Source organism: Streptopelia decaocto (genome assembly GCF_964273445.1).
Source record: "Streptopelia decaocto genome assembly, chromosome: 13".
NCBI lineage: Eukaryota > Metazoa > Chordata > Aves > Columbiformes > Columbidae > Streptopelia > Streptopelia decaocto.
Genome location: NC_138668.1, coordinates 9,604,073 through 9,630,601, shown reverse-complemented (window position 1 = coordinate 9,630,601; position 26,529 = coordinate 9,604,073). Strand labels below are relative to the sequence as shown.

At 64.7% G+C, this 26,529-nt stretch overlaps 4 protein-coding genes across 6 annotated transcripts; 3 read left to right on the top strand and 1 right to left on the bottom strand.

The window, feature by feature from the left end:
• Positions 1-998: 998 nt before the first annotated feature.
• Positions 999-12,452, top strand: SEPTIN12 (septin 12; the record flags this gene model as incomplete). The annotated part of the gene is made up of 12 exons (XM_082064600.1): positions 999-1,053; positions 3,353-4,423; positions 8,986-9,177; positions 9,616-9,744; positions 9,858-9,939; positions 10,036-10,173; positions 10,304-10,421; positions 10,501-10,596; positions 10,686-10,782; positions 11,076-11,127; positions 11,234-11,709; positions 11,740-12,452. The coding sequence occupies 11 exons, from the start codon at positions 999-1,001 to the stop codon at positions 11,376-11,378; spliced, it is 2,175 nt and encodes a 724-aa protein (XP_081920726.1). The 3' UTR covers positions 11,379-11,709; positions 11,740-12,452.
• A 1-nt stretch (position 12,453) lies between these two features.
• On the top strand, positions 12,454-13,320 carry MYADM (myeloid associated differentiation marker; the record flags this gene model as incomplete). The annotated part of the gene is made up of 1 exon (XM_082064691.1): positions 12,454-13,320. The coding sequence occupies one exon, from the start codon at positions 12,454-12,456 to the stop codon at positions 13,318-13,320; it is 867 nt and encodes a 288-aa protein (XP_081920817.1).
• Positions 13,321-15,281: 1,961 nt separating this feature from the next.
• LOC309445587 (cytoplasmic phosphatidylinositol transfer protein 1-like) lies at positions 15,282-22,801 on the top strand. Of its 2 annotated transcripts, none has more exons than XM_082064541.1 (10): positions 15,282-15,370; positions 16,797-16,910; positions 18,211-18,359; positions 19,748-19,836; positions 20,021-20,073; positions 20,320-20,391; positions 20,483-20,578; positions 20,670-20,825; positions 20,923-20,986; positions 21,917-22,801. In XM_082064541.1, the coding sequence occupies exons 2-10, from the start codon at positions 16,863-16,865 to the stop codon at positions 22,180-22,182; spliced, it is 993 nt and encodes a 330-aa protein (XP_081920667.1). In that variant the 5' UTR covers positions 15,282-15,370; positions 16,797-16,862; the 3' UTR covers positions 22,183-22,801. The 2 variants fall into 2 exon arrangements, with proteins under 2 accessions (XP_081920667.1, XP_081920668.1); XM_082064542.1 differs by having other exon boundaries at positions 21,440-22,054.
• Positions 22,802-22,803: 2 nt separating this feature from the next.
• MSS51 (MSS51 mitochondrial translational activator) lies at positions 22,804-25,882 on the bottom strand. 2 transcript variants are annotated; one of them, XM_082064539.1, is made up of 6 exons: positions 25,520-25,882; positions 25,038-25,193; positions 24,701-24,825; positions 23,944-24,507; positions 23,361-23,454; positions 22,804-23,257 (listed from the first exon to the last, which is right to left on the bottom strand). In XM_082064539.1, exons 1-6 carry the CDS (start codon positions 25,810-25,812, stop codon positions 22,909-22,911), a joined length of 1,581 nt encoding a protein of 526 aa, XP_081920665.1. In that variant the 5' UTR covers positions 25,813-25,882; the 3' UTR covers positions 22,804-22,908. The 2 variants fall into 2 exon arrangements, with proteins under 2 accessions (XP_081920665.1, XP_081920666.1); XM_082064540.1 differs by having other exon boundaries at positions 22,804-23,285; positions 25,520-25,879.
• Between the last annotated feature and the right edge of the window lie 647 nt (positions 25,883-26,529).

The window sequence follows — 26,529 nt, the reverse complement described above, 5'->3', positions numbered from 1 at the left end:
TGAAGAGCAGAGACTCCTGGCTGGAGAAGGGATTTTCAGCTCCTGCCCCTTCTGCATCTGCTGCTGATCTTGGGATGGGGCTGGGGTTAACCCTTGGCAGCTGGGATGGGAGGGGATGGATGATGCCCCCTAACTCCGAGCATCTTGTAGGGCCAAGGGGGGCAGCCCTGGTGCAGCCCCTCGCCCTAGGGTGCTGCCTGCATCACACCCGGGATTTGCTGTGGGCAGAAGCACCCGGGGTGCTCATGGGAAGCGTTGTCCCCTGCAGCTGGTCCTCAGGGATGCTCCAGGAGCTCAGATGTGGGACACAAGCCCTGGCAGCCACCACAGCAAACACCACACACACCCAGACAGGAGACAACAACAAGCAGCCCTGCCTGCACCAGCGCATTTTCTCCTCTTGCTCCAAGCTGGAAATCCCTGGGGGAGCAAGGACCCCCCAGCCTGCCCAGGACACCCCAGCCATGGTGGGGGCACAGGCAGCACCCAGAGTGAGCACGGCCAAGGCAGAAGCCGGGTGCACCCCTGGAAGGGGGTGTGCTGTGGGGCAGGGCAGGGCAGGCAGCGATGGCTCTGGGCGGGCGGGGGGTTCCATCCTCCCCCAGTGCCCGCGGGTGTCCCGGGCCGGCGCGGGGGCGAGGGGCTGCAGCATCCCAGCGCTCTGGGCCCGGCCTGGCGGGGGGGGACAGCGGGCACGGAGCAGCGGGGCCCGTGGGAGGGGGCTGGCGGAGCTCCGGGGGCCGGGCCCGGGGAGCCGGAGGGGGTCCAACCGGGGCGGGGGCGCGGGCAGCACCTCCCCCCTCTCTCTCCCTTCCTCCCTCCCCTCCCTCCCCTCCGGTCCCCTCCTCCTTCCCCTCCCCGCCGAGGAGCAGCCGGCGCCGTCCCGTCCCGTCCCGGGGCTCGGCGGGCTCAGCTCCGCTCCGCCCGGTGCTGCCGCCGCCTCCCCATGCGGGTGTCCCGAGTGGGCAGCAGCCGCCGGCCCCCCCCGCCGCTCCGGCATGGCCCGGCTCTCCGTCAAAGAGCACCTGGACGGGATCCTCTCCGACTTCGAAGGTGCGGCCACGGCTGCGGGGGCTGCGACCCCCACTCGGGGCGGTGTACCGTGGGGAGTGGGTGCCCCCCGGGGGAGGGTACTGGGGGGGATGCTGCTGAGGCTGGACGTCTTGGGGGTGATGGGATGCTCCCCAGGGGCTGAGCATCGTGGGGGGCTGCCCTCCCTGCCGAAGGGGCTGGGTGTCGGGGAGGTGGATGTTCCCCGAGGGCTGAGCGTCGTGGGGGGCTGCGCATCGGGAGGGGGCTGGGATGCCCCCTCAGGGACTCCGTATCGTGGGGGGCTGCTCCCCCCGCTCCCCGGGACCTGGCAATGGCGGGGTGAGCCCGACGGGGCGCACCCTCGGGGGAGCCTGGCGGGGTGCGCCCGTGGGCGGGGCAGGGGGTGTCGGGGGGACTGCAAAGGGCTCTGGGGGGGGGTTGCGTGTGTGTGCGGGCGCACTCCCCGCGTGTGCGTGCTCCGACCAGCGGCTGCGCTCCCCCACTCCGCTGCCTGGGGGGCTGCGGCGGGGGGGGCCGGGAACGGGATGGATTTGTCGTTCCCTTGCTCGCGATTGTCCCCGGCCGCTTCCCTGACGCCGCGGCGGGAGGGGCTGGGGCCGGTGGGGAGGGGCGGGCAGCGAAACCCGACCCGGGGGCTGCTGCTGCCCTCGCCGGGGAGGAATGCGTGCACCTACCCCGGGCACCTTAACCCCGCCACTGCCGGGCCACCCCCAGTCCCTGCCACCCCCCTCCACGCCCCCTACAATCCCCCACCTCGCCCTGCATTCCCCCGCCTCTGTGTCTTCTCCCTGTCACTCTGGACACGGTCTGAGTGAGGATGGGTCAGGGGCAAGGGGCAGGTTTGGGATGAAAGGAGTCATTTTAGTGTGCCCCCGGCAGTGCCGAAGCAGTGAGATGGATGTGGGGAGGGGGATGCTGTCCCTGTGTCCCCATGGCCCCCGGCAGCCTGGCCAGCTGGAGAAGGGCAGGACCGGCCAGAGAAATAACCTGCCCGGGGGGAGCTGTTATTAGCAGCACCCGCGCCCCAGCCCCTGACCCCTGCCCAGCCCGGGGCACAGACATGAGCTGGGGAGGGGACGGGGACAGGACCCCCAGTGCCCTTTGGCCCCCAGTGCTGCCGGGACTGTAGCCAAGCCAGGGCAGCAACCATGGGGCCGAGGAAGAGGAGGGCAAGGGTGGCCTCACTGTCGGTGGGTGCCATGCTGGGGCAGGCTGGGGCACATTCTGGCATGGCAGGGATGAAGTGGCACAGCAAGGGCTGCCCCCCCAGCCTCCTTGCTGGCAGCAGCCACCCGCTGCTTGGCAGCGGGGTGCAGCGGGGGCGAGGAAGGCTGCCTGGCGGGGACCTGGGCCCCCCATGTTCTCCCGGGGGCTGGGGAACTGGCTGCCAGCACCAAACGGTGCCGCTTTGGCAGAACTGGCAGGAGTGTGGCTCCTGGGGTGGCCCAGCGCCCTGGCGGGAGGGAGAGAGGGAAGGATGGCTGCCCAGTGAAGGCGCTTCCTTCCCCCGGGGGATTCGTGGGGTCTTGGCTGCTCACACCTGCCGCAGCAGTGCCTCACCAGGCCATGGTGCCCATGGGGACAGGGTCCCTCACTGTTGCCAAGCAGCCTGTGGTTGCTCCAGCAGGATGCTTCGCACCAGAGCCAGGAGCGACAGTGCCCATGGGACAGCAGGGTGGTCCGTGGGGGGCACATTTGCATTGCCAGCAGGCCTGGGACCACAGTGTGGGCTCCTGGCTGTTGTCACTATTGTGAAGCTGCATAGGTGGCATGGCTGCATCTGCCCCCATGGACCATAAAGTTGCTGCTGCATGTAGCTATAGCTCTGGCCTGCCTTGCCATCAGTAGGTTTCAGGGTTAATGCTGGGGGAAGGGGGGGTGGGGGCGCGGGGGAGAGTCCTTCCCAGCTTGGCTCTTTGGATGGATGCAGGGGCAGACTGTCAGGCGGGGGATCCAGTTACTTGGGCCCGGATCCCTTACAGGGGGAATAAAGCGGGCAGTGTGCTGAGCAGGGAGCCAGCAGCACCGACCAGCCGGGCACAGATAAACTGCGGGGAACAATGATAAAAACCACGGTGAACAATGCAGCAGGGCCATGGGGCTGCCGGCACCGAGCTGGTTTCCCATCTGGCCTTTTGGCACCCGGCTGCAGGGGGGGCACATCCAGGTGCTGGCACAGGGTGGCACTGCTGGGGGTTCATGCATGGGGGTGGCCGTGGGGTCAGCTGGGGAAAAGTCAAAGCCCAGCCAGTGCCGTTGGGTGCCACGCTAATGCCACCATCTCCTTCTCTGTCCACAGCGCTCAAGAAGTCATTTGAGGCAGAGGATGGGGACGAGATGCCCGACTCCCCACCAGTGTTCCCGCTGCCGTCGGGCACCAGCGAGTGCCACCAGCCGCTGCAGCCCGGCCACCCGCCCCGCTCGGGCACCACTGCCAGCCCCAGCCCGGCTCCCAGCCCTGTGCTGCGCAGCCATCTCAGCACCAGCCTCTCTGTCAGCAGAGCCAACGGCACCGCCAGCACTGGCATCACCCGTGTCGCCTCCTTCCAGACCCGCCGGGGCTTTGCTGCAGGGCCGGGCAGTGACGGCGAGAGCCTCCGCAGTTCGTCCTCCAGCCTGGAGAGCCCTGCTCCCCCGCAGCTGCCAGGCACCCCCCCAGCTGCTGTCCCCGGCCTGAAGAAGGTTCCGTCTCACGGCAGCGTCTTCCCAGCGGAGCTGGAGCATCCCCTCCGTATGGCCACCACCAGCCACAGCTCACTGCCGGCGCTGGACCTGCACATCGCTGAGGAGCCGGGGATGGGGACCCCCCCACTGAAGCCCTTGCTATGGGGCTCCCGGAGCCCTGCATCCCAACCCCACATGCACCAGCCCTCCTCCCCAACCCCATGCGATGGCACCGAGGTGTCCCAGGGGCTGCCCATGCTCCCTGATGGGCCGGGGGGGCAGCTGCCAGGGGTTGGAGATGTGACCCCCTGTGCGCTTCCGTGGCTGCAGCCGAGGGTCAGCCTGGGTGCCAACCCCAGCCTGGCCCACCGGCCCCTGTCACTCCCTCGAGGCCAGGGAGAGGCATCTCCAGCCCCCACAGCTCCTTCCCCAGGGAGGGCTGAGGGGCTGCCACCACTGCCAGCCCCACAAGCTGCCCCCTTCAAGCTGGTGTCACAGCCGCAGACAGTGCAAGTGAGCTCCCAGCCTGCCTTCCTGGGGGGGCTGGTGCTGGTGCCAACATTGGGGACCCTGGCAACACCCAGTGGAGCCGGAGCAAACCCCCCCAGTGCCGGGCATGTGGGGCTGTGGGGACCCTGCGCAGCGGCGGTGGTGGCTCGCGGTGAGGCTGCAGATGGTGGCTGGGCTGCAGTGACACCAAAGCACGGTAGGACTCGCTTCTGTCCCCTCTCCCCACTGGGACCCCCTTGTTGGGTGTGGTGTTGCCAAATCCTCCCTCAGTGACACCCACTGCCTCCACCTGCTCCAGCACTGCCAGTGCCAGGGAGGGTATCAATGTGGGGACATGGAAATGCTGGGGACAATGCAGTCAGGATGAGCCCTACCAGCTCTCTCCTCCCTCCCCACCAGTGCTGGAGTTGCTGTGGGGCACATTGGATGCCACCCAGCACGGCGTGCGGTGCGTAGCGGCAGGGGGGCCATGTGGTGCGGAGCTGAGCTCGGCGCTGGCAGGACTCCCAGCCCGCCTGGCCCTGGGGTGCCTGGCGAGCTTCCCGCACCGCCCCGGCGCTCATCATTCTCCCTGGTGCAGGGAAACAGGTCAGGACACATGTGCCCCATTGGCGGCAGCGCTAAGTGCTGGGGCCTTGCGCGTGCCGGCTATCGCCATGATCTTGTCCCGCGTCCAGCGCTTTCTTCCCCTCTCATCCCTCCTTGTCTTGGCACGGGGAGGGATCCTGTCTCTCCCTTCCTGCAGGGGCAGAGGATGTGGCAGGGGGCCAAGGTGCACTCAGGTGTGCTCAGCACACACCTCATGCTGGGGGGAGGACGCGGAGCTCCCTGGCATGGCCGTGCCCCCGGCTCCCACTGCACCAGTGTGGGCTCCACAGAGCCTGTGTATGTCCCCAAGCACAGGGCGGGGGACACCCAGTGTCCCCCTCAGGAAAGGCTGCAGGGCGACGGGGTGGACAGGAGACGGCCGCCACCACCGGTGTTCCCTGTTTGGGTGTTTGCGGCTCATTGCCCGTCTCACTGGGGTGTCATGAGAGCCGCCGTCGCCGGGCTCTAAGTACTGACGCCGGCAAAGGCATCCATACATCTGCTGCGGGCTGGAGTGAATCATCCCCCAGCAATGCCCGTGGCCGCACTGCCCCGCCAGCCTGGCTGCCCTGCCGCTGGCCAGGGGGTGGGGACGGTGCTTGGGGCCGAGCTGGGGTGAAGAGGACATGGGGGGACAGTGCCTGGGGCTGAGATGGAGTGATGCGGACGTTGGGGAATGGTACTCGGGAGCAAGCCAGGGTTTGGCAGCGCAGCCAAGCGTGGTGTGCCCAGGCTGCAGAGTGGGGTGCAGGCTGGCAGGCAGCACACGGGCACCGATTGCTCTGCAGATGACAGGGGACTGGTAGGTGCTGCCTGGGCACAGTGGTTTCTCTGCCAGGAAGAGCTGGGGATGTGCTGTTTCCCCTCCTGGGAGGCCACCGCAACCCCCAGCTGGTGGCACCCGTGGGTGGCCACGAGGTAGTGTGACACGTGTGGTCCCGTGTCCCGTGGGAGGAAGCATCAAGCGAGCCAGTGGCTGCTGCGTTTCACTTCCACACCGAGCGGGCGCCCGGGTCGCCCACGCAGGGCCCCGGGCGAGGAGGAGGAGGAGCGGAGGAGGAGCTGTGGGCTGCAGCCATCCTCCCTGCCTTGCACCCCAGGAGCCATTTGGCCCTGGTGACCAGCTCTCGACAGCAGCAGCTCCAGCTCTGGTCGGCTTGTCCAGGTAGGAATGGCCATGGTTACACTGGGTAGGGCAGCATGCGGGCAGGGGGGTGCTGTTGCAGGGCCAGGGCGAACCGCTCTGTCCCCTGTCCCCTGTGGGCAGGCGCGGGGTTTCATCCACTGCCTCACTTCTGCTTCTGCTCACCACCGGCACGCCGTGGTCCCAGCCCTGCGCCATGGCTCCTGCCTGTGCCGTGGCCAGCTGGGCTGGCTCCAGGTCCAGCCGTGGATGGGGATTGTCACCGCTGTCCCCTTGGGTTGTGTTTGGTGCTGGGAAAAGTGTCAGCCTTTCTGGGTCACGCTCAGCTGGGTTGAGTAGAGCTGCGGTGAGCTCCTCACAGGCACCTCTCCCTCTGCTTCCCCCCAAATCCTCCATTCTTTTGCTGGAGGGGCCAGCTTCATTCTCCCCACCCGATCTGGAGCCATGCTCTCACTATCCGATGGCCAGTTCAGCGCGATGGCGAGCGGCCGAGCCGAGAGCTCCTCTCTCAGCATCCTCCACCCCTGGAGCCTTATTACAGGCTTCCCTAGGAACTGGCCAATTAGCCCTGCATCAGTAATTAAATTTGTGGAGGAGGCCATGGGCCTGAGATTACTTGGCCCTGCCTGGATAATGAGAGCATCTTTAACGAGTCCTGGAACAGGTCTGGCTGCAGGAGCCATTAGCCCTGGAGGTGCCTGGTGATGCTAAAGAGCTTCCACGAGGCCGCCCAGCTGCCGACTGTCGCCGATGGGCCTTTTTGGCAGTGAGGGCAGGGACATGAGGGCAGGGACATGAGGGGGGCTCCTGCCCTGCAGGGGAGGCAGTTGTGGTGCAGCACCCGGTGCAGCCCCACAGCTCCACCCGCCACCCTGTCCAGCTGTTTGCAGCTGCTCGGCCCTGCTGCCAGCAGGGCACAAGGTGAGGGGTGACAGCTGAGCCCCTGTGTGGGTGCTGCATGCTGGGGAGCTGTCCCCCCACACCACATCCTGCCTGCACCCTGCCCGCAGTGGCCAGCCACCCTGGGTGGCTCCAGGCAGCGGCTGCTTCACTTGGTTCTGGTTCTGTCCTGGCCATGGTGAGGGGCTGGCAGGGACCAGGGTGGGGTTGCAGGGGGGGCTGGTGTCCCTCAGGAGTGGTGACATGTCCAGGTGAGCATCGGGGGCGTCCCACCTTCCTGCCTGCCTGCGGAGCACCCCAGCACTACTGGGTGGGTGGGTTCCGGCAGGAGCAGCCACCCTGCTTGCCCTCGGCCCCCCCGGCAGGGTGTCACTGCTGTCACCAGGAAGTCCCTGGCTGTTTCGCCACTTCTGGGGAACACCCTGACCCACAGGGGCGCAGGGGGAGCTGGGACATGGGGCACTGCTGTCCCCAGCCCCGACACCTTCCTGGTCATCCTGCCATTGCTCTGGTGAGGCAGTAGGTTTGCACCCACCCACAGGCACAGAGTGCTGGGTGCCCCCCCCGCCGGATGCTGTTGCCACAGCAACAGGCATGTTTGGCTCCATCATCTGGTACGCCAGGGCTGGACTAGGCTGGACCCTGCCCACGTGTCCTTCGTCCCCAGACTGCATGGCAGATGGCCACAGCCTCAGCAGGGTGGCTCGGCCGCCTCAGCAACCTGGGCCATCAGCAAGCTGCCACTCGAGCCTCGCCAACGCCAAGAACCGGCTGGCCCATATGGAGCAGGCAGGGAGGCTGTGGCGCAGGGGGACGCAGGCGCTGTGGGGCACTGCGGCAGTGGGGCAGGTGGCAGGGCCACCACCGCTACCTTGCCTCACTGTGCCTGTGCCATGGCTGGGCATGGGTGCTCCTCAGAGGGCACAGGGCAGGGTAATCCCCGGTGCAGGGTTGTCCCCAGTGCAACGGAGCTGGTGGGTGCCAGTGGGGATAGTACTCATGGCTGAGCATGTCCGCTCCCATTTGGTGCCACCACAGCCACCCACGAGGTGGTGGGTGCCATGGCGGGGGCTGGACATCCTTGTGCTTGTTTCCCATCTGCACTGGCCTGGCTGGAGGTCGGCAGTGCCATGTGCCAGGTGGGCACAGCCAGGTGGGGCAGACCCAGGTGGGCACAGCCAGGTGGGCGCCTTCCCCACTGTGCCAGGCAAGCGGCAGACTCAGCACAGGGGCTTGGCTGTGATGGGGAGGGGGCTGTGGGGGAGGGAGGAAGGAGGGAGGGCGGGGGGAGGGACATTGCCATGTTCACCATGTGTTGGAGCGTCAGCCTCGCCAGAGCCAGGTTTGGTGCCAGTTGGAAGCTGGCGGAGGGGAGGGGGCCAGGCTGCAGCACTGATGGGGACAGGGACGCTGATGGCACCCAGGAGACCATCCCGACTGTAGCGAGGTGCTGAGTGAGGGCACCGCGGCACTGAGGTAGGACTCAAACAATGGCCGTGCCGGGGAGGAGAAGGGAAGAAAGGGCTCAGGGGCCCCTCAAGCTGCTGCACAAAGGGCTGGGGTGGGTGCAGGGCTCTGGTGGCCCCCAGGCTGGGGCATGCTCTGGGCACAGTCCCCTGGGCAAACCCTGCATGTCTCTGGGGCTCAGGGTTGCACTGGTGCCTGCAGTCCCCTTCCCAGCACCCCCAAGGCTGCAAGTGGGTGTCTGGGCACAATGTGGGGTGACAGGTCCTGCCCCATGCCCGGAACCCCCCAGGCGCGCTGGGGCTGGAGCGGGTGCTGCAGGAGGTGGCCTCAGCATGGGTGGCAGTGTGGGCTGGGTGAAGGGTGCTGGCGGTGGCCGCGGTGCCCGATGCAAACACCTTGCCGAGCAGGTGGTGGCATCACGGGGGATGGGAAGGGCTACCCGGTGGCTGCGAGAATGCCACTACAGCACCTCCCTGTCCCTATCCACCAGCAGGGTGCCAGGGGCTGGCGTGCCACGTTGCCATGCCGAGCCTCAGCAGCTGCCAGGAATGTGCCGGGGCTGCATCCCCGCCAGGGTGGCTGCTGCTGGGGTAACGGTACCGGCAGAGGGATGGGCAGTGGGGGGGTCCAGGCTCAGCCAGCTTTGCCCGCCCGCACAGGGAGCAGCCTGGAGCCCACGGAGCACAGCATGGAGCCGCCGGCCGTGCCGGAGGAGGAGATGATGCCTCTCAGTGTGGCGCCCAGCCCAGCGGGTTGCCAGCTCTTTGGTTATGTAGGAATCGAAGCCGTGCTCGACCAGATGAAAATCAAAACCATGAAGACAGGCTTTGAATTCAACATCATGGTTGTGGGTGAGTACCTGCTGCGAGGTTTGGTCTCAGTTGGGGTGGGAATCTTCGTTATGCCGCTGTGCCAGGGGAGATCATGCTTTTAAGGGATTTTAAGGGATTTAAGCAGTAATAAAGAGAAGCAACATCCCATAGACCGTAATGTAGCGATGCTGGTGCGTGAGCTCATCCCAGCTGCTAGGATGCTCCCAAATGGGTACTGAGGGGTTATTTGCTTGAGGAATAAGTTTATTGGAGTGATAAACCAGGACTATCCCAGCCTCTGGTGTTCTCCCAAATGGGTACCAAGGTGTTACCATCCTGGGGAATAAATTCATTAGAGAGGACAAACTAGAGTTATCCCAACCTCTGGGATGCTTTGAAATGGAGACTGAGGAGTTACTGCCCTGAGGAAATTAATGTACGGAGGGGGACAAACTGGAGCTACCGGTATGCCCTCAGGACAGAGTGGGTTGGGGAAGTCAACGATGGTGAACACCCTCTTCAAGTCCAAGGTGAGCCGCAAAGCCTCGCAGCCTGGCCAGGAGGAACATATCCCCAAGACAGTGCAGCTGCAGTCTGTCACTCATGGTAAGGTCACCACCACGGGGTTGTGTCCCACGTGTCTGCGGCCTCAGACATCCCCCAGTCCCCTGCTTCCCCCTGATGCTTTGTTCCCACTGACACACATCTCTGCCCCATAGTCATTGAGGAGAAGGGTGTGAAGATGAAGCTGACAGTGACAGACACACCAGGGTTTGGGGACCAGATCAACAATGAGAACTGGTAGGAGACAATGGGGTGCAGCATCCCAGCTTAGTGGGTGGCAGTTTGGGGTGGGGGGTTGAGTTCAGATGCCATCCCCCAACTCCTCATCCTCAGTTGGGACCCCATCATCAAGTACATCAACGAGCAGTATGAAAGGTACCTACGTGAGGAGATCCTCATCACCCGCAAGAGGAAGATCCCAGACACTCGGGTCCATGGATGTGTCTACTTCATCCCCCCTACGGGTCACTGGTGAGTCCTCACTCACAGCACCCATGGGTGCTCCCTGCTTGGTGGTGGGGTCACTCTGGGGTAATGGTGGCAGAGTCACTCTGGGGTGCTGGTGGTGGGGTGACCCCGGGGTGCTGGTGGTCCTTGGCAGGCTGCGCCCACTGGATCTGGAGTTCATGCGACGGCTCAGTAAGATCGTCAATGTGGTGCCGGTGATCGCCAAAGCCGACACGCTCACCCTGGAAGAACGGGCAGAGTTCAAACAACGGGTGAGGGCAGGTCCCCAATAGGCCCCCTGGGGTGCCCTGGGTCCCTCTGCAACCCCGGCTCAAGTCCTATATACCACAGATCCAGGACGACCTGAAGACCCATGCCATCAGCGTGTACCCGCAGGAGGACTTTGACCAGGACCCAGATGACAGGGTGCTGAATGACCTGATTCGGGTGAGTGCCAGGATGCTGGGGCTGGGGATGCTACTGTCCCAGGGGTCCCAGCAGCACCCTGGGGCAAGCACATCCTTCTGTGCTGGCAGGAGAAGATCCCCTTCGCCGTGGTGGGGGCGGACCAGGAGCACCAGGTGAACGGCAAGCGGGTGCTGGGCCGCAAGACCAAGTGGGGTATCATTGAAGGTGAGCGGAGCCCCTTGTACCCCCAGCCCTCCCCAGGTATGGGAGGGGATCTGTGCTGGGCGTGCTAGGAGCAGCACCCATGGGTGCATCCCTGCCTGGGTGGGTGCTGGCAGGGTGTGGATGGTGGTGTGGAGCTGTGCCGATGCTCCAGTGGTACTCAGAGCCTGCCAAGCTGCGCTCCCCAGGTACCCCCCTGCCACCCTGCCCTCCTGCCGGCACCCTGCCCGCCCCGCTGCCCATGCTGCCCATGCTGCCCATGCTGCCCATGCTGCCCATGCTGCCTTGCTTTGCAGTGGAGAACCCGGCGCATTGCGAGTTCCCCCTCCTGCGGGACCTGCTGATCCGGTGAGCAGGGGATGGGGCAGGGGGTACCAGCACCCTGTGGAGGGGGTAGTGTGGCAGAGGGGGACAGTAACTTGAGGTCCTTCCTCCCCACTGCCACCTTGGGCAGATCCCACCTGCAGGACCTGAAGGACATCACCCACAACGTCCATTATGAGAGCTATCGCGTGCGGCGGCTGAACGAGAGCAACCAGCCGGGGCCGAGCCCCCACAACGGGCTGCCTGGCAAGGGCGGGGGTGGCAGTGACCTCTGAGCCACCAGGCCGCCCCCCAGAGCCACCGCTGGACCCCCATGGCAGTGCCTGTACCCTGACCAGCAGTGGCTGTGCCTGGACCCTGCCTGGGGTGAGGAGCCCCCAGGAGTGCCAGGCTGCTCCGGCTCCTCATCCCCAAGTTCTGCCATGGGCACAGACGCCTTGGACCCTGCACAGCATTAAAGGTCAAGCCAGAGCCTTCACCCTTCACCATGACCATCCTCCTGCTGGACCTACGACCCTTCTGATGTGCCACCACCCTCCTGTGCTGCTCTGACTGCTGGGGCCGTAGAGCAAGACCTTCCCCCAACAAGTGCTGACAGGGTGCCCTGTGCCAGCACCAGCCAGGCACCCTGGGGAGATTGGGGTGCTTACGGCAGAGTGCTGGTGGTTCCAGGGCGGGCAGGATGCAGGTTCCCTCCCCACAGTCACCCCACCCACCCTGCCCATTTACGGCAGGTGGCACAGATGGACTTTGAGCCTCTTATCGGGTGCCGGAGGTGCCACAGGGGTGTGGAGGTACCACCCTCAAGGGTGGGGGGGGGCTACACCCAGCTGCTCCCCACTGTGTCACCCCCCTGCCAGGGGAGCTGGCACTGGGTGCAGCTCCCCAAACCCCTCAGGCAGACCCCACAGATGCTGCCCCGCTGGCTGCTGGCCCTGGCACGGTGTGAGCAGTGCGAGGATGGGGGAGTTGGGGCGGCCCCCCCCGTGTTCCAGGGGTGCATGAAAGGCCCCATTGTTCCTCCTGCTGTGGGCAGGCCCGGGGGTGGTGCCAGGACAGCAGCACCAGCGGCTCCCTGCCCCCCCGCCCTGGCCCTGCTGTGAGCGCCGGCACCTTCGCCCAGCAGCGTGTTAATGATCCACCAGCCCCCAGCAGCCGCCCCGGTGAGCTGTGTGTCGCGGTCGCCGTGGTGGCAGCCACGGAACTGGGGGTCCTCGGTGCAGGCGGCTCGGGGGGCCGGCGGCTCCCTGCCCCGTGCCCCACCCCTCTGTCCCAGCACCCAGATAAGAGCAGCTGCCGGCAGCACCCATTTCCCAGCTTGTGGTGTGAGGGGGAGAGCTGGCCGGGACCATGGCCAGGGTGACGGTGAACCTCCGTGCCGTGACCTCTTGGGTGGGCATCACCCGGCTCTTTGCTGTCGTGCTGTCCTGCATTGCCTTCAGCTTGGTGGCCTCCACCCGGGACTTCTGGGGTCCCTATGGGACGTGGTGTATGTTCACCTGGTGCTTCTGCTTCGCCGTGACGCTGCTGGTGCTGTTTCTGGAGCTGCTGGAGCTCTACCCCAAGCTGCCATTCTCCTGGGATGACTTCACCTCGGCTTTCTCCATGTTGGCAGCATTGATGGTCTTCACCACCTCAGTGGTCTTCCCTGCCACCTTCATCAGCAGCCCCTGCACCGGCAGCAAGTGTGCCCGCCAGGCCGTGGCCACCACCGTCTCCTGCCTCTGCTTCCTCGCCTACGCCCTTGAGGTGGGGCTCACCCGTGCCAAGCCGGGGGACATCAGCAGCTTCCTCTCCACCGTACCTGGGCTCCTCAAGGTGTTTGAAGCCTATGTGGCCTGTCTCATCTTCTGCTTGCTGGATACCTACAGTTCAAAAGCTGGCCTGCAGTGGTGCGTGGCCGTCTACTCCATCTGCTTCATCATCACCCTCCTCATCATCATCTTCACCATCGGCCGGTGCCTCAGCTACATGCCCTGCCCGCTGGAAAAGGTGCTGGTGGGGTACAACGCCCTGGCCCTGGTGATGTACCTCACCGCCACCATCCTCTGGCCCCTCTACAGCTTCAGAGGGGAGAGCCGTCCTGCGTCCTGCGGCAGGGGCTGCAGGTGGGACAAGAACCTGGGGATCACCTTCCTCACCATCTTCAACCTCATTGCCTACTTGGTGGACCTGGTCTACTCCACCAGGATGGTTTTCATCAGGGCACCTCCCTAAGGGCTCGGGGTGGTCCCGGTGGGGAGAGGGGTGGTGGGACGTGGCCAGGTGCCAGTGCGGGGTTCCTGGTGGAGCTGAGGAAGAGGCTGGATGCCTTGGAAAGCTCCTTCTCCCCGCGCTGGAGCAGAGAGCCACAGGGCGCTTCCGGGGGTGCCTGAGGGGGGGGGCTGGGAAGCTGGGTTGGGGGGAGCAGGGCGTTCCTGAAACCCTGGAGCTGGGGATGGGGTGGGGATTAAATTGGGTCATTTTTCACTTGCTTCTGTCTCCTCTTTCTTTCCCTTCCTGGCTTTCTGTGGGATCCTCCCCAGCAGCACAGCAGTCTTGGGGATGAGAAAGCGGGGGGCACTGGTAGCACCAGGGGGGCACTGGCAGCAGCACACGGGGGCACTGGGCTCCAGCAAATCTACTTTTCTCCTGCTTGTTGACTCTGCACCAGAGTGAAGCAGGGCATGGCCAGGAAAAAAACCAGCCCGGATGCCTTTGCTTTGGCACCTGCACAGGACCCTGACAAACGGGTTTGGGAGGAATGTGGCTGCTGGGGGGCTGAGCCTGCCAGGCCCTTGTCACCAGCACCACCGGGTCCTCATCTCCACCACCGTCACTCTAGTGGGAGCCCCACTGAGTCTGGTCCCAGACATGCTGGTGGGATCCCTATGCCTGCTGCTTTACTCCTTGGGGGCTGCCACCAAGTCCCCTGCCCTGAGGGGACACAGGGCTGCAGGGTGGCTGTCACTTGGTGCCACCACAGCTGGGGGTGCTGAGACATGTCACGGAGAGGACGGTGTCACGGTAGACCAGTGTACCAGGAAGAAGGCAGCAGAGCAGTGCAAGCAGGGGAAGGTGTGCCCAGCGGGCAGAGCTCCTGGCACGGCGCTCCCGGATGTGGGACAGGCACCCCGCGGGGCACCCTGGCGGCTTTTGGGGCCGCTGTTCCCAGCTTGCACTGCTCCCTCCACTGCCGCTTGTCCTGGCACTGCCCACAGCATCGGGGCATTCCTGCTGCTTCAGGGCTTGCTGGGGGCCATGGAGTGGGGTCCCCACCATGATGAGAGGGTGGGTCCCAGGTGGTGATGACAGTGCCACAGGTCACCTCATGGGTGTCCCCTTCACCCAGTCCATGTCCTCATGGTGGCCATGACCCCATGACTGCAGCACCCTGGCACCAGATGGGCTAGTCCCTGCACCCCAGGCAGTGAGGCTGGAGCGTGCCGCGGTGCTGCAATCGCACTGAGTGGTATGGCTCAGCCTTTGCCCTCCCGGCAGTGCTGTGGGAGCTGCTTGCAGCCTCTGAGGCAGAATATTTGGAGCAAATAAAGTGAAAACCACACTGGCTGGGCAGAGCCCTGCCCAGCACCGAAGCATGGCTATTTTTAGTGCCCAGGTTGATTGAAATTCATGGAGAAAAGGGGAAGGGGAAGCATCGTGACAGCAGTGGCTGTTCCCAGTTGTGAGGTGTGGTGCTTCGTGCCAGTAATGTGCTTGGCTGTGGATGGTACATGGACGATGCTGGTACATGGAGTGTGGTGAAGGTGGGGTGCAGGAGGCTGGGTGGGCAGTGGGGTGCAGCATGGATGCTGGGTGACAGTGGGTGCAGGGGTGCGGGTGCAGGAGGAGGCTTGGGGGCTCCGTGCACTGTGCTCCAGGGAGCACCCAGCAGGAAAGCGTGTGCCTGGTGGCACTGTTGGGGGTCTGAGCCTGGGTGAGACCGTGGGGCACCTCCCGGCAGCTGCTGAGTGTCCCAGGGAGCTGCCGGGACCCCGGTGCCAATCCGTGCTGTGCTGGGGAGCCCTGGTGCCGGTGCGGTGCTGGTGCTATTGTGGTGCCGCTGTCAATGCAATGCAGTACAGGTGTGTAGCCGGTGCGGTGCAATGCCAATGCCGATGTCAGTCCCGGTGGCGTGCAACGCCCATCCCGGTGCCGGTGCATTCCTCCCCCTAGGGGTCGGTGTGCCGCGGCGCGGGAGGCGGTGCGGGAGGCGGTGCGCTCCTGCGCACGGCCCGGGGCGGCCGGGGTACGGCGACGGCGGGGAGCGGGCACCGCTGCGGTCCGGGTGAGTACGGCCGAGGCGGCGGGAGCCCCGGCCCCGCGGGGATGAGGCGGAGCGGGCCGGGCGGCGGGGGCCGGGCGAGAGGGGAGCGGAGGGGAATGGGTGGCACAGTCCGGACCATGGGAAGCGATGCCGGTGCTACCGGTCCCGGCCCCGCGGTGCCCCGATCCCTCCGCGGCCCGGGCATCGCCCGCTTGTCCCATGGCACGGCCGGCGGGAGCACCCGGGCAGCTCCGGAGCCCACCCCCGACCCGGACGGGACGTCTCTCCCCCGGGATAACCCGGGACCTCCCGGGCCGGTCTGAGCTGCCCCGGTGCCGGGATGGGGCAGGGGATGTGGTGACCCGGGGGTATCCCGTAGGTCCGTGCGTCCTCGAGATGTCCCTTCCCACACTGCACCCTGACGCGTGCTGGGGCTGCCTCTGCCCCTCAGGGGTATGGGTGTCCCGGGGATGAATGAGGAGCCTCCCCGCGGGGGGTTACAGCTTCCTGCAACACAGCACCAGCACCCAGCCTTCTCCTGTCAGTAGGATGCCCCTGTGTCCCCCAGGGATGCTCCTGTGCCCCCTCAGTGCCCCCAGGGATGCTCCTGTGTCCCGCAGTGCCCCCGGGGACACCCTTGTGTCCCCCAGTGCCTCTGAGCCCCCAGGCATGCCCCTGTGTCCCCAGCTGGACAAACTGCCCTCTCGACAAGGCCCCCTGTGTGTCCCCATCTGCCCCCTCCAAGGCCTGATCCCCCGTTCAGGGTGAGTGCCTAGGGGGGCTCACATCCCCTTCCTGCCCCAGGGGCCTGGGGGCCATGGCCAAGAGCCCCCTGTGCTGCTCCATTACCCACTCTGAGCATCTCCAGCCCCTGCCGGAGCAGGACCAGGGGGAGAGCAGGGCAACCTGGCAGTGCTGCACACTGGGACAGGTGCTTGGGAGCAAACCCGGGGTGGGGGACTCCAGCCCAGGGAAGTGACGTCCCACACCTGGCATATGACCAGGGGTGCTCACCAAGAGCAGCCCCCTGGGGCAGGCCAGAGCATGGGTGCTCAGGGATAGGTCCCCACAAACACCAGCAGGTCTGATCCCATCCTTGTGTCCCTGCAACCCTCTTGCTGTGCTGGCCACTCTGAGCAGGTGTGGATGTGGCACCCCAAAGGGATGGCACTATATTTTGGGGGGGACACATTTCCTTCAAGACAGCTGCCTGGCAGAGAAGGGGTTAACACCAGGGAGGGTTTCGGGGTGCTGGGGTGTCCCCAGCTGAGTACACCCAGGCTGCTTCTCCCACTGGTGACCTCACACCACTGCCATGGCAACGGCTCATGAAGTCACCGGTGCTGGGAACGGGGTGGCTGCCTCGAGCATGAAGTGATGGGATGGGAATGCAGGAGGCTGGCGAGCACCATCTCCCTGCTCTCACTGCGCCCCTGGATCCCCCCAGAATGAGCTGTGCCCCCACCAGTGCCGAAGCCTCCGCCTGACCCCTGCCTGCCCTGCCCGCGCCACCATGCTCATCAAGGAGTACCGCATCTGCATGCCACTCACCACCGAGGAGGTGAGTGGGGGGCAGTGTGCGGCCAGGGCTCTCTGTGCTTCTGGGGCCGGGCAGGAGAGGGAGGTGTTGGTTGGGAAGTGGGGTGAAGAGACAGGGTAGCTCTGAGTCACCCTGCCATGGGTGCCAGAGCCAACTTGGCTGCAGGGACCCACTGATGGAGGGGATAGGTGGGGGTCCTGTACCCACAGGAAGGAAGTGCCAGGGGATCGGGTCCATGCCTGGAGAGGGGCCGGGGGATACTGCGGTACTTTTTGCTGTCCCCTCGTGGCACAGACCATCTGCCTTGGCTGAGCCACTGAGGTGTGCTTTGGCTACAGCCATTGGGTATAGGATGCTGTGCGTAAGTGCTGAGCTGTGTTTTGGGGTGCAGGCAAAGGGCACATCTCATCCCTGGGCATAGTGGCCTTGGAGCACAGAGTCCATCAACAGCACTGAGGGCTGCTCAGGGGCATCCTGGCCCCAGAACCACAGGATGAGTTGGCTGGCAAAGGGCACTGGGGGTTTGGGTGCCTGTTGCACTGTGGTGCTGGGGGTGACTACCCCCACAGGGCACACAGGCTGAGCCCCTGCTCTGGCAGGGAGCCATCAGGACTGTTTGCCCCATCGGCAAACAGCAGCAATATCCAGTGATATCCAGCAGCTGGTGGCATCCCCAGCCAAAGGTCACCTGTGGGCATCTGGCACTGACAAGGACTTTTTGGGGAGTAGGGAGCTGTGGTGACAGTGCCCACATCACGCAGCACCAGCCCTCCCCAGGCACTGATTTTGTATTTGCACCTGGCGAAGGTTTCCAGTTTGGCAGACAGAGGCGATAAGATCATGCTGGCGGTGATGGATGGGATACTCAGCGGAACAATAAAACACTTATTGCACAGCTGCCTCATGAAATACACACACACATACATATACATATACATATATATATATATTTATATTTATATTTATATACATAGTTTTTGCTGGCTCCCAAGTAGCTTGCTGAGCAGAAAGCCTCCAGGCACTCCACACAAGGCATTTGGGCTCCAGACAAGAGCAGGGAGGGCAGGATCTGGCCCTCACCCAAGCACTGGAGCAGCCCAAGGGCAGAGGAGGTGAAACAGGGTGCCCCAGTAGACCCCTGCCTGCTGCACGGCTCAAGGTCCATTATCTCTTTTCTCTGTACCTCACTTTCCCCACTCAGTGGTACAGTTGGAAACCTGTTAGCCCAGCAAAGAGGAGCGCAGCCCAGCACTGCGCCAGCTCAGCTGGGAGGGTGCTGGGGCAGGGATGGTGGTGCTGAGGCTGGGCGCTGTGGTTGCAGTACCGCGTGGGGCAGCTCTACACCATCAGCAAGCACAGTCACCAGGAAAGCGAGAAGGGTGAGGGCGTGGAGGTGGTGAAGAACGAGCCCCATGAGGACCCCGTCCATGGCCCTGGCCAGTTCACTGAGAAGCGTGTCCACCTCTCCAGGTGAGGCTGTGGCTTCAGCAAGAGGGGGATGCCTGGGGAGGAGATCCCAGTGCCCCAGCTCCATGGGGTAGCACTGAGTGTGGGGCAGGGGCAGGCATCGGGGTGGTCCCATCCCACCCTCCAAAATTCACAAGGAGCATACTTTCCCGGTCCTTGACACCCTGCAGTGCGGCTGCACCCATCTTTGGGGGCTGCACCTCTCTCCCAGGGGTGCACCCGTCTCTGGGGACTGCACCCAACTTTGGGAGCTGCACCTGTTTTTCAGGGTGTGCCCATCTCCTGGGATGCACTTATCTTGGGGGGGCTGTACTCATCCCCTGGGATACAGCCGTCTTCAGGGCATGTACCCATCTGCTGGGGTGCACTTATCTGAGGGGGCTGCACCCCTCTTTGGGGGCTATCTCCCAGGATGCACCAATCTTCCCAGGGGTGCAACCCTCTCCAGGGGCCACAACTGTCTTCTGGTGTGCATCCATCTTCAGGGTATGCACTCATCTTTCAGGGTGCAACCCTCCCTGGGGGTTGCACCCCTCTCCAAGGGCTGCAGCCCTCTCCTGCTGGGCACCCATCTCTGGGTATCGGTGGGTGCCTTAGCTGCAGTGCAGGGCTCAGCAGGGATGCCCAGGCTGCTCAGCTGGTCCCTGGGGGTGTCCCCATGTCCCTGCCTGCAGTCCCCAGTGCCCATTGGGTAGCAGCTCGCACCTGGCGCTGCTGTCCCTGTGTCCCCACTGCCGGCTGCTGCATGCTGTGGTGCGGGCATCGGCTGCCCGCCCCCCCCCGACTGTGGAGCTGCTGGCGTGAGACGAGTTATTTTTAGCCACAGCACTCACGATTCCCCTCTCGGGGATGGTATTTATAACACTTATAAATTAATCAAAACCCACCTCCCAGCTCCCTTGAGGGGCCTGATCCTGCCCTGGGACCATGGGCAGCCATGGGGTGCTGGGCTGGGGTGCCTGGGGGCAATGAGGGCATTGTGGGATCCTGGCCCTGGAGAGGTTTTGGGGTCATGGGGAAGGGCTAGGGGTCCCTGGGGTGAAGGGTTAGGGGTGCCTGGGGAGGTGGTAGGGGTGCTGGGGAGAGGATGGGGGCCCTGGGGCAGAGGTAGGGGCCCTGAGAAGGTAACAGGGGTCCCTGGCAAGGTTCTGGGGTGCAGCTGATGGTCCTGGGGAGGTGACAGGCATCCTTAGGGAAGTCCCTGGAGTGTAGGTGAGGGTCCTAGGGAGCAGGGGTGTCCCTGGGGAAGGGATGGGGACCGAGAACCAGGGCTGTGCTGTAGGGGGCTGCGTCTGGCAGAGCAGAGCCAGGTGGCACTGGGCAGGGCTGTGCCCCCCAGCTGTATCCTGCCCTGAGCTGATCCCACTCCCTGCCGCCGTGGTCCCCCGCAGCAAACTGCCAAGCTGGGCACGGGCAGTGACCCCCCGCATCTTCTACATCACGGAGAAGGCCTGGAACTACTACCCCTACACCATCACTGGTGAGCCCCGGGCAGGGTGTGGAGGCGGGTAGCGGGACACGGCCGGGCTCCTTGTCCCTCTCTGGCAGGAGGGTGGGGAGAGCCTGGCCATGGCCACTTCCCAGTCTCACCGCTCCCTCTCTCCCCTGTGGTGCCACTTGGTGATGCCACCCCATGATGCTGACATGCCACGGTGTCCCTGCAGAGTACACGGTAAGGAGGTGGCCTGGGGGCACCTGGTCCCTTGCCCAGCACCTGGTATGGCTGGGTGGGTGTCTCCTGGGGGTGGGTCTCCCCTGTGGTCGGCATCTTTAGGGGTGGGTGTCCCTTGGGTCTGGGCGTCCCTTGGGGTGGGCATCCCTTGGGATGGGTGTCCTTGGGGATGTGCATCTCTCAGGCTGGGTGTCCTTTGGGCTGGGTACCCATTGGGGATTCACATCCTTGGGACTGGGCATCCTTTGCATGGGGTGTCCCTTCGGGACCGCTGACAGCCACTCCCTGCAGTGCTCCTTCCTGCCCAAGTTCTCCATCTACATCGAGACCAAGTATGAGGACAACTGCGGGGACAGTGAGAACGTGAGTCTGCACTGCAGCTGAGACCTGGCAAACTCATTGCGTGGTGACATAAACGTGTCACTGATGCCCCTTACTCTCCTCCCCTCTTCAGATCTTCCGCAGCGATAAAATCCTGGGTGACCACGAGGTCTCCTTCCTGGACATTGCCTTTGACGAGATCCCTGAGCGTTACTATCGCAGCCTGGAGGTAGCATGAGTGGGGATGGGGTGAGATCCCCAGGGTCACCCCCTTGTCCCACATCTCCAGGCGGTGCTCATGGCCCTGATTTTCCCCCCAGGACCCCCGATTCTTCAGCTCAGCCAAGACGGGCCGGGGGCCGCTGCAGGAGGGTTGGCGCCAGCACACCAAGCCCATCATGTGCTCCTACAAGCTGGTGAACGTCAAGTTCGAGGTGTGGGGGCTGCAGACACGGGTGGAGCAGTTTGTGCACAAGGTGAGGGAGGTCCAAGTCCAGGGTGAGCGGGGGGGGATGTTCAGGGGGAGATATTGAGGGACAGTGACATGGTGCTGGCCCTCACGGTGTGTCACAGGTGATCCGGGACATCCTGCTGATCGGGCACCGGCAGGCGTTTGCCTGGGTGGACGAGTGGTGCGGTGAGTCTGTGGGGTCACCCTGGCACTGCTGGTGATGGGGGGACATGGTCCCTGAGGTGGCTCTGGGTCCCCAGGGTGAGAGTGGGCTGTGAGTTTAACCGCTGAGGCCACTAACCCCACAGGCAGCTCCTGCTCTTCATCCGGCTCCCCTGCTGCCTGCACTGCCTGCTCTGCCTGCTCTGCTCGCTCCCCTGTCCCCATTTCTGCCTGCACCCCCACATGCTGCCCACACCGTTGCACACCTGGGAAAGGCTTGGCTGAAGCATGGGGTGGGCGAGAGGAAACCCGGCATCACTGCCTGCACTGCCTGCACCCCGACTCTGGCACAGAGATGCGCTGCGGGCAGCTGCTGCATGCAGACACGGGACAGGAGCCCCACGTACGGCGGTGGCCGGCAGTGGGTGATGGCAGCAGGTGCTGGGCCATCCCGGTGAGTGGCTCTCTGCCTTCCAGACATGTCCCTGGAAGAAGTCCGGGCGTTCGAGAGTCAGATGCAAGTGGCCACAAACCAAAAGCTGGGGAGCCAGCACCCCTGACCCCACTGCACAGGCAGCCCTGCTGCACACTGCCTGCAGGGGACAGAGACCCCAGACCTCGCCACACTGCCTGCAGGCGCGTGCAGGCAGGGGGTGTGTACGGGGGCATGCCGAGCCCCCCCTGCACCTGCTGCCGTCCCCACATGTCCCCTGCCTGAGCTGCCTGCACTACCTGTCCATCCCTTCCCTGCTGCTGACTGGGCTGGTGCCCGAGTGGGGGGCTGGCTGTACTGCCCAACGTCCCCCTCCCTACTATCCCCCTGGCCCCAGCCCCTGTCACCTCCCCAGCACCCAGCTCGGTGGGGAGCCAGTGCGGGGGCGCAGGCTGCTCTGGGATGATGGGGTGCAGGATGTGGCTGTGCCGAGCGGCCCCAAGCCCAGCTGTGCTCGGCAGGGATGACGATGGAGGAGGTGCGGCGCTACGAGCGGGAGACGCAGGAGGCCACCAACGAGCTCATCGGCCTGGTGGCACCCAGCATCTCAGTCAGCGAGGTGGGGCAGCCCATGGCCACGCACTCAGCCCCTGCCAGCGCCCCCTCCACCCCCCTCAGTGACGAGGCCCCGGATTTCCTCGTTCCCCCTAAGAATTGTCCACGCAAGAAGTCAGCACCGGAGACCCTGACTCTGCCCGCGCTGCGGGAACGTGCTGACGCCGAATGACACTGGCTGTGCCACACTGTGCTGCCTCCCTGGCCGGACCATACCAACCCTGCTGCCAGCCACAGCCGCTCTGACAGGCACCAACCCTGGAGAGGGACCCACCGTCGGGGCGCAGGGAGCCCTGGGGGGTACCAGCCTCCCCAAGCCATCACAGGTGCCCACACAGGACGTTGCCACCATCGCTGTGTCAGACCTGCTGGCTGCGTGGGGAGGGGACGCCAGGCTGGTGCGGGTCCCCGGCAGCGTTGGGCGTTGCTGCAGGGGCTGGTTCACTCAGCACCACCCGCCCTGGTTTCCACAGGGGCCACCGAGGCTGGCGAGCAGTGGGGGGCAGCAGACAGTGCCCATGTGCCGTGGACAGGCTGGGTGCTGGTGCTGGGCTGAGCAGCTGCAGGGCTCGGCAAGTGATGCTGGAGCACCATCGGCACAGCATGTGTGATAGTGACAGTGACAGCCAGCTGCCCAGGATGGGGCTCCCCAGGAGCCGCTCAGCCCTGTGCGTGGCAGGTCCCATAGTCGGGGTCCCCTTCACCATCCCGAGGTGGGCTGGGGCAGGCTCAGCCCTCTGTTTTCTTTAGGAAAACAAAGGGCTTTTCAGAAATAAAAGCTTGAGACACGGCGTCCAGCTGCCAGTGGTGGTTTATTTGGCTCCGTGGAGGGCTGCCGTGCCTGTGCCAGGGTGCTGTGTCCTCTGGGGCTGGATGCATGTGGTGAGGGGCAGCCAGGTCACCAGTCCCGGGATGGGGAGATGTGGTCCTGGGACGGGACAGCAAGGGGCTGGGGTTCAGGTGGGCAGGGCAGGCAGGATGGTGCTGGCTGCAGGGGGTCAGCCCAGCCCTGGGGAGATGTCTCCAGCAGCACCGGCAGCACTGGGCTCCTCTCCTTGCCAGCCATCATCATCCTCCAGCTCTCCAGCGCCTGGCATGGCTGCTGCTGCTGGTCCCAGCAGTGCGATGTAGTAGGAGCTGCAGTAGACGGGCACCTTGTTGGGGCTGGAGTAGACCTGCTCAGGCCGGAGTGAGGCGAAGGGATTGGCAGCGAAGCCCATGATGTGCGTCTCCAGCTCCACCAGGATCTGCAGGGAGGACTTCAGCTCCTGCTCACTGCCGAGAGAGGGGGAGGATGGGACATTACCAGCCAGCTGTGCCAGCACATGGCGGTGGTGGGCCTGTGCTCACCTGTAGACGGTGAAGAGGACAGGCAGGCGGTAGTCCCTCAGCAGCAGCAGGGTGGGCAGCCAGCCTGCCAAAAGGTCCGGGCAGGCGTGGAAACCTGTGGGGACAGTGGTGAGTGTCCCACCTTCCTCCTGTTTCACCCTGGCCACAGGGAAAGCTGGCTCTAATGGCACCCGCTCTGTGCTGGAGGCCCCCAGAGTGCATGGTGACGCTGGCAGGGGGCTTGGCAGCCTTTAGCAAGGAGGGTCCCATCTCCCCAACAGCACAGGGGACACCCCCTGGCTCTGGGTCCTGGGCTGAGCCACTGCAGTGAAACCTGAGAGCAGGGATCCCTCCGAGTGCTGCTTGTACCTGCTACTGCAGGCGGGTGATGCCGAGTGCCTGGGGGATGAGGCAGCCAAGACCTGGGGCTCATTCGGGCTGTGTGAGGTGGCCCATTGTGGCTTAGTGCACAGCCATGACAAGACCTGGGCCTGTCATGAGGTTCAGTGGTGCTGGGGCACTCAGGGTCTGTTCTGCCAGGGACATCCCACTCAGGGGAGCGGGGTGGTGAGGGTCTGGGCCCTTCCACGGTGTGGGCACTCACCTGGGTGAAAGCCCACCACCAAGTCAGGGCGGGCGGCCAGCTTCGTCTCCACGTGGCTTTCCCAGAAATCGTGGTAGAGCCCCTTGTAGCTGCTGAGATAGACCCTTCCCCGAGGTGCTGGCATAGCCAGAGGTGGCCTCATGATGGGTCCATCAACCACGTCCACCCCTACCATCACCACCTCTATGCCCCAGTGCCCTGGGAACATCTTCATCAACTCATCGTAGTCTGTTAGCCGGGTGTTGAGGGTCTCAACGTGGGATGCCCCCACCACATGCACAGTGAGGGCTTTGGCGAGGGGGTCGATGCCGAAAAGCCGCAGCCCCAAACCGATGGTGAGTGGCCGCGAGTGGAAGTCAGTGACCAGCCGCCGGACAGATTCACGCAGCTCCGCGTCCTCTGGCCGGGGCTTCCCAGCGTTGGCCCAGAGGAGGGTCATGTACCGCCCAGCCAGGATGGCACTCAGCTTCTCCTCCAGCTGCCCCTGCATGGAGAACCAGTCCTCCCAGCCCTCCACGGCCCGGGCGGGTTTTGTCCAGCTCTCCGTGGGGAATGGGATGTCTCCTGGGGGGAGAAAAGGGAGAAGCATTGGAGGTCGCAGCAGTGGCCTCACAGCCCAAGCCACTTGTCCCACCCAGGCCAGTGGGGGGCTGGAGCTGGGAGGAGGGACCCCCACATCCCTTTGGGGGACCTGTGCAGCCCAGGGTGGGGTCAGGCAGGCTGGTGGGGGGGATGCACAGGGTGTCCCCTGCCCCACCTGTGAAGATGAGCCACTCCACCAGCCTATCCAGAGCCACCAGCTTCAGCTTCTTGCAGAACTTCTTGTGCAGCGGCCAGTTGGCACGCTGGCACGCCACGCCGCAGTAGTACACGTTCTGGCACCTGTGAAGAGAGGCAGCGTGCCCAGCCATGGGGGGCGGCCACGAGCTGGCCCGCTGAGCCTGGCTCCCTGCCACCCCCCAGGGCCGCATCGCTGTTTTGGGGGTGCCCTGCAGCTGGAGGCAGGTGTGGGGGCCAGGGACCCCAAGCTTCACTCTGGCTGGAACTGAGGGGACAGATCCAGTCCCATGACATGAGACCTTCATTCCCCATACCTCTTGCATCGCCGTAGGCTTTTGGGGTCAGGGAGGGCATCGGGGAGCTTTTTGCATTCAGCACAGAACTTGAAGGTGTCCTCCATCTTCTGGAACATGTCAAAGTAAGTCCGGATGCCGAAATCACTGCCGCTCTTCCTCCCGTCCATGGCAGACCTGGAGGTGTCGGGGGTGGGGGGTGAGCAGGATCCAGCCTGCTGCTCTGCTGTCACGGCAGGGCTGGTGTCCTCCTTCCAAGGCTGCCCGGATTTTTAGCTCCAGCTAAGAGCATCCTGCTCCAAGCTGGCTGGGGATAGGGAGCTGGGGAATGGGCTGGTGGAGGGGGGCACCCAGGAGCCCTGTTAGAGCACCCCACCTGTGAGCTGAGCCAGAGGGGTGGGATGAGCCAGAGGAGATGCTCCAGCTGGGGGGACATGCAGGATGCTCTGGCTGAGGCAGGAAGAAACACACACCTGTGCCAGCACCCATGGGTGCTCACTCACTTGTAGTCCTCGTAGCTCTTCATGTTGAGCTTCTGCAGGATGACATGGGACAGCCCCGGCACGTTGCGGTCCATGGCCTGGAAGCCCAGTGAGTCCACGTCGGGTCCCCTTGCTGCTGGCTCCTCCACAGGCTTCTTGGGCCGGCCAGTTTTAGGGGCAGCACCTGCGTTTTGCTGGGCTGTGGTGGCTGTGGGAGAGAGGGGTGTGGGCGAGGGGGCTGGTTCCTGGGTCCCTGGGTGCTGCCGGGGTCCCCCATGCCGCCCACCACCCCCACGCCGCCTCCCGCCCGCCATCCTGCCGCTTGTCCCCGGCTGCGCCAGGAGGAAGGACAGAGGAGCCGGGTGATGTCGGACGGCCCCGACACACGTCCCACTGCTGGCCAGGGAGAGCCGGGCTCAAATGTCAGCCCCGAGGAGATAGTGGCAGAGGAGACCAGTCACGGCCCCTCCAGCAGGAATCCGATAGCGGAGCTATTCTGGTCATCCCCTCCCAGGGAATGGGCCAACCCGCAACAGGGGTCCAGCACCCACCCCAAAAGCCGCTGGTGGTGGCAGTGGGGTCCCCCAAAGCCCTGTCTGCCCTGCAGCTGCTCCCACACTGTACCACAGGGCAAGCAGGGGTGGCTGCCCCTGTCCCCAGGACTATACCCCACACCTCTCCTCTGTCTCTCTGTGGCCTGATTGACACCCTCCCCGAGGTCCCTGCCCCGGGTCGGGCTGTGGGGCCCCCCCTCCTCTCTCTGAGCTCTCAGTGGGGTGTGGGTGAGTGGCTGGGTGGGCACCATGGCCTCTGACAGGATGGGGCTGCGTAGTGGCTGGGCTCCCTAGGACCACATCAGGCTGCAGGGAAGGACATGGCGCCCCTGCAGCAACCCCCAGCCGAGACAGGTAGGGTCAGGGGGACCCCTGTGCCCCACGGGGCGCCCTACAGGGGCCTGGTAGGGGCTGCCCACACCCAGCATGGCGGCGACAACAGCTTCACGGACACGCCCCCCAAGCACGTGGCGCAGA

What these genes read in the sequence shown, in the direction of transcription:
- LOC309445587 (XM_082064541.1), top strand. Translation starts at nt 16,863, where the DNA reads ATGCTCATCAAGGAGTACCGCATCTGCATGCCACTCACCACCGAGGAG. An exon ending in GGTCCCTTGCCCAGCACCTG is followed by an intron (nt 20,074 to 20,319) that starts GTATGGCTGGGT and finishes CACTCCCTGCAG; the next exon opens with TGCTCCTTCCTGCCCAAGTT. An exon ending in GTTACTATCGCAGCCTGGAG is followed by an intron (nt 20,579 to 20,669) that starts GTAGCATGAGTG and finishes TTTTCCCCCCAG; the next exon opens with GACCCCCGATTCTTCAGCTC.
- MSS51 (XM_082064539.1), bottom strand. Translation starts at nt 25,812, where the DNA reads ATGGCGGGCGGGAGGCGGCGTGGGGGTGGTGGGCGGCATGGGGGACCC. An exon ending in AGCCTACGGCGATGCAAGAG is followed by an intron (nt 24,826 to 25,037) that starts GTATGGGGAATG and finishes CTCTCTTCACAG; the next exon opens with GTGCCAGAACGTGTACTACT. An exon ending in GTCCTCTTCACCGTCTACAG is followed by an intron (nt 23,258 to 23,360) that starts GTGAGCACAGGC and finishes TCCTCCCTGCAG; the next exon opens with ATCCTGGTGGAGCTGGAGAC.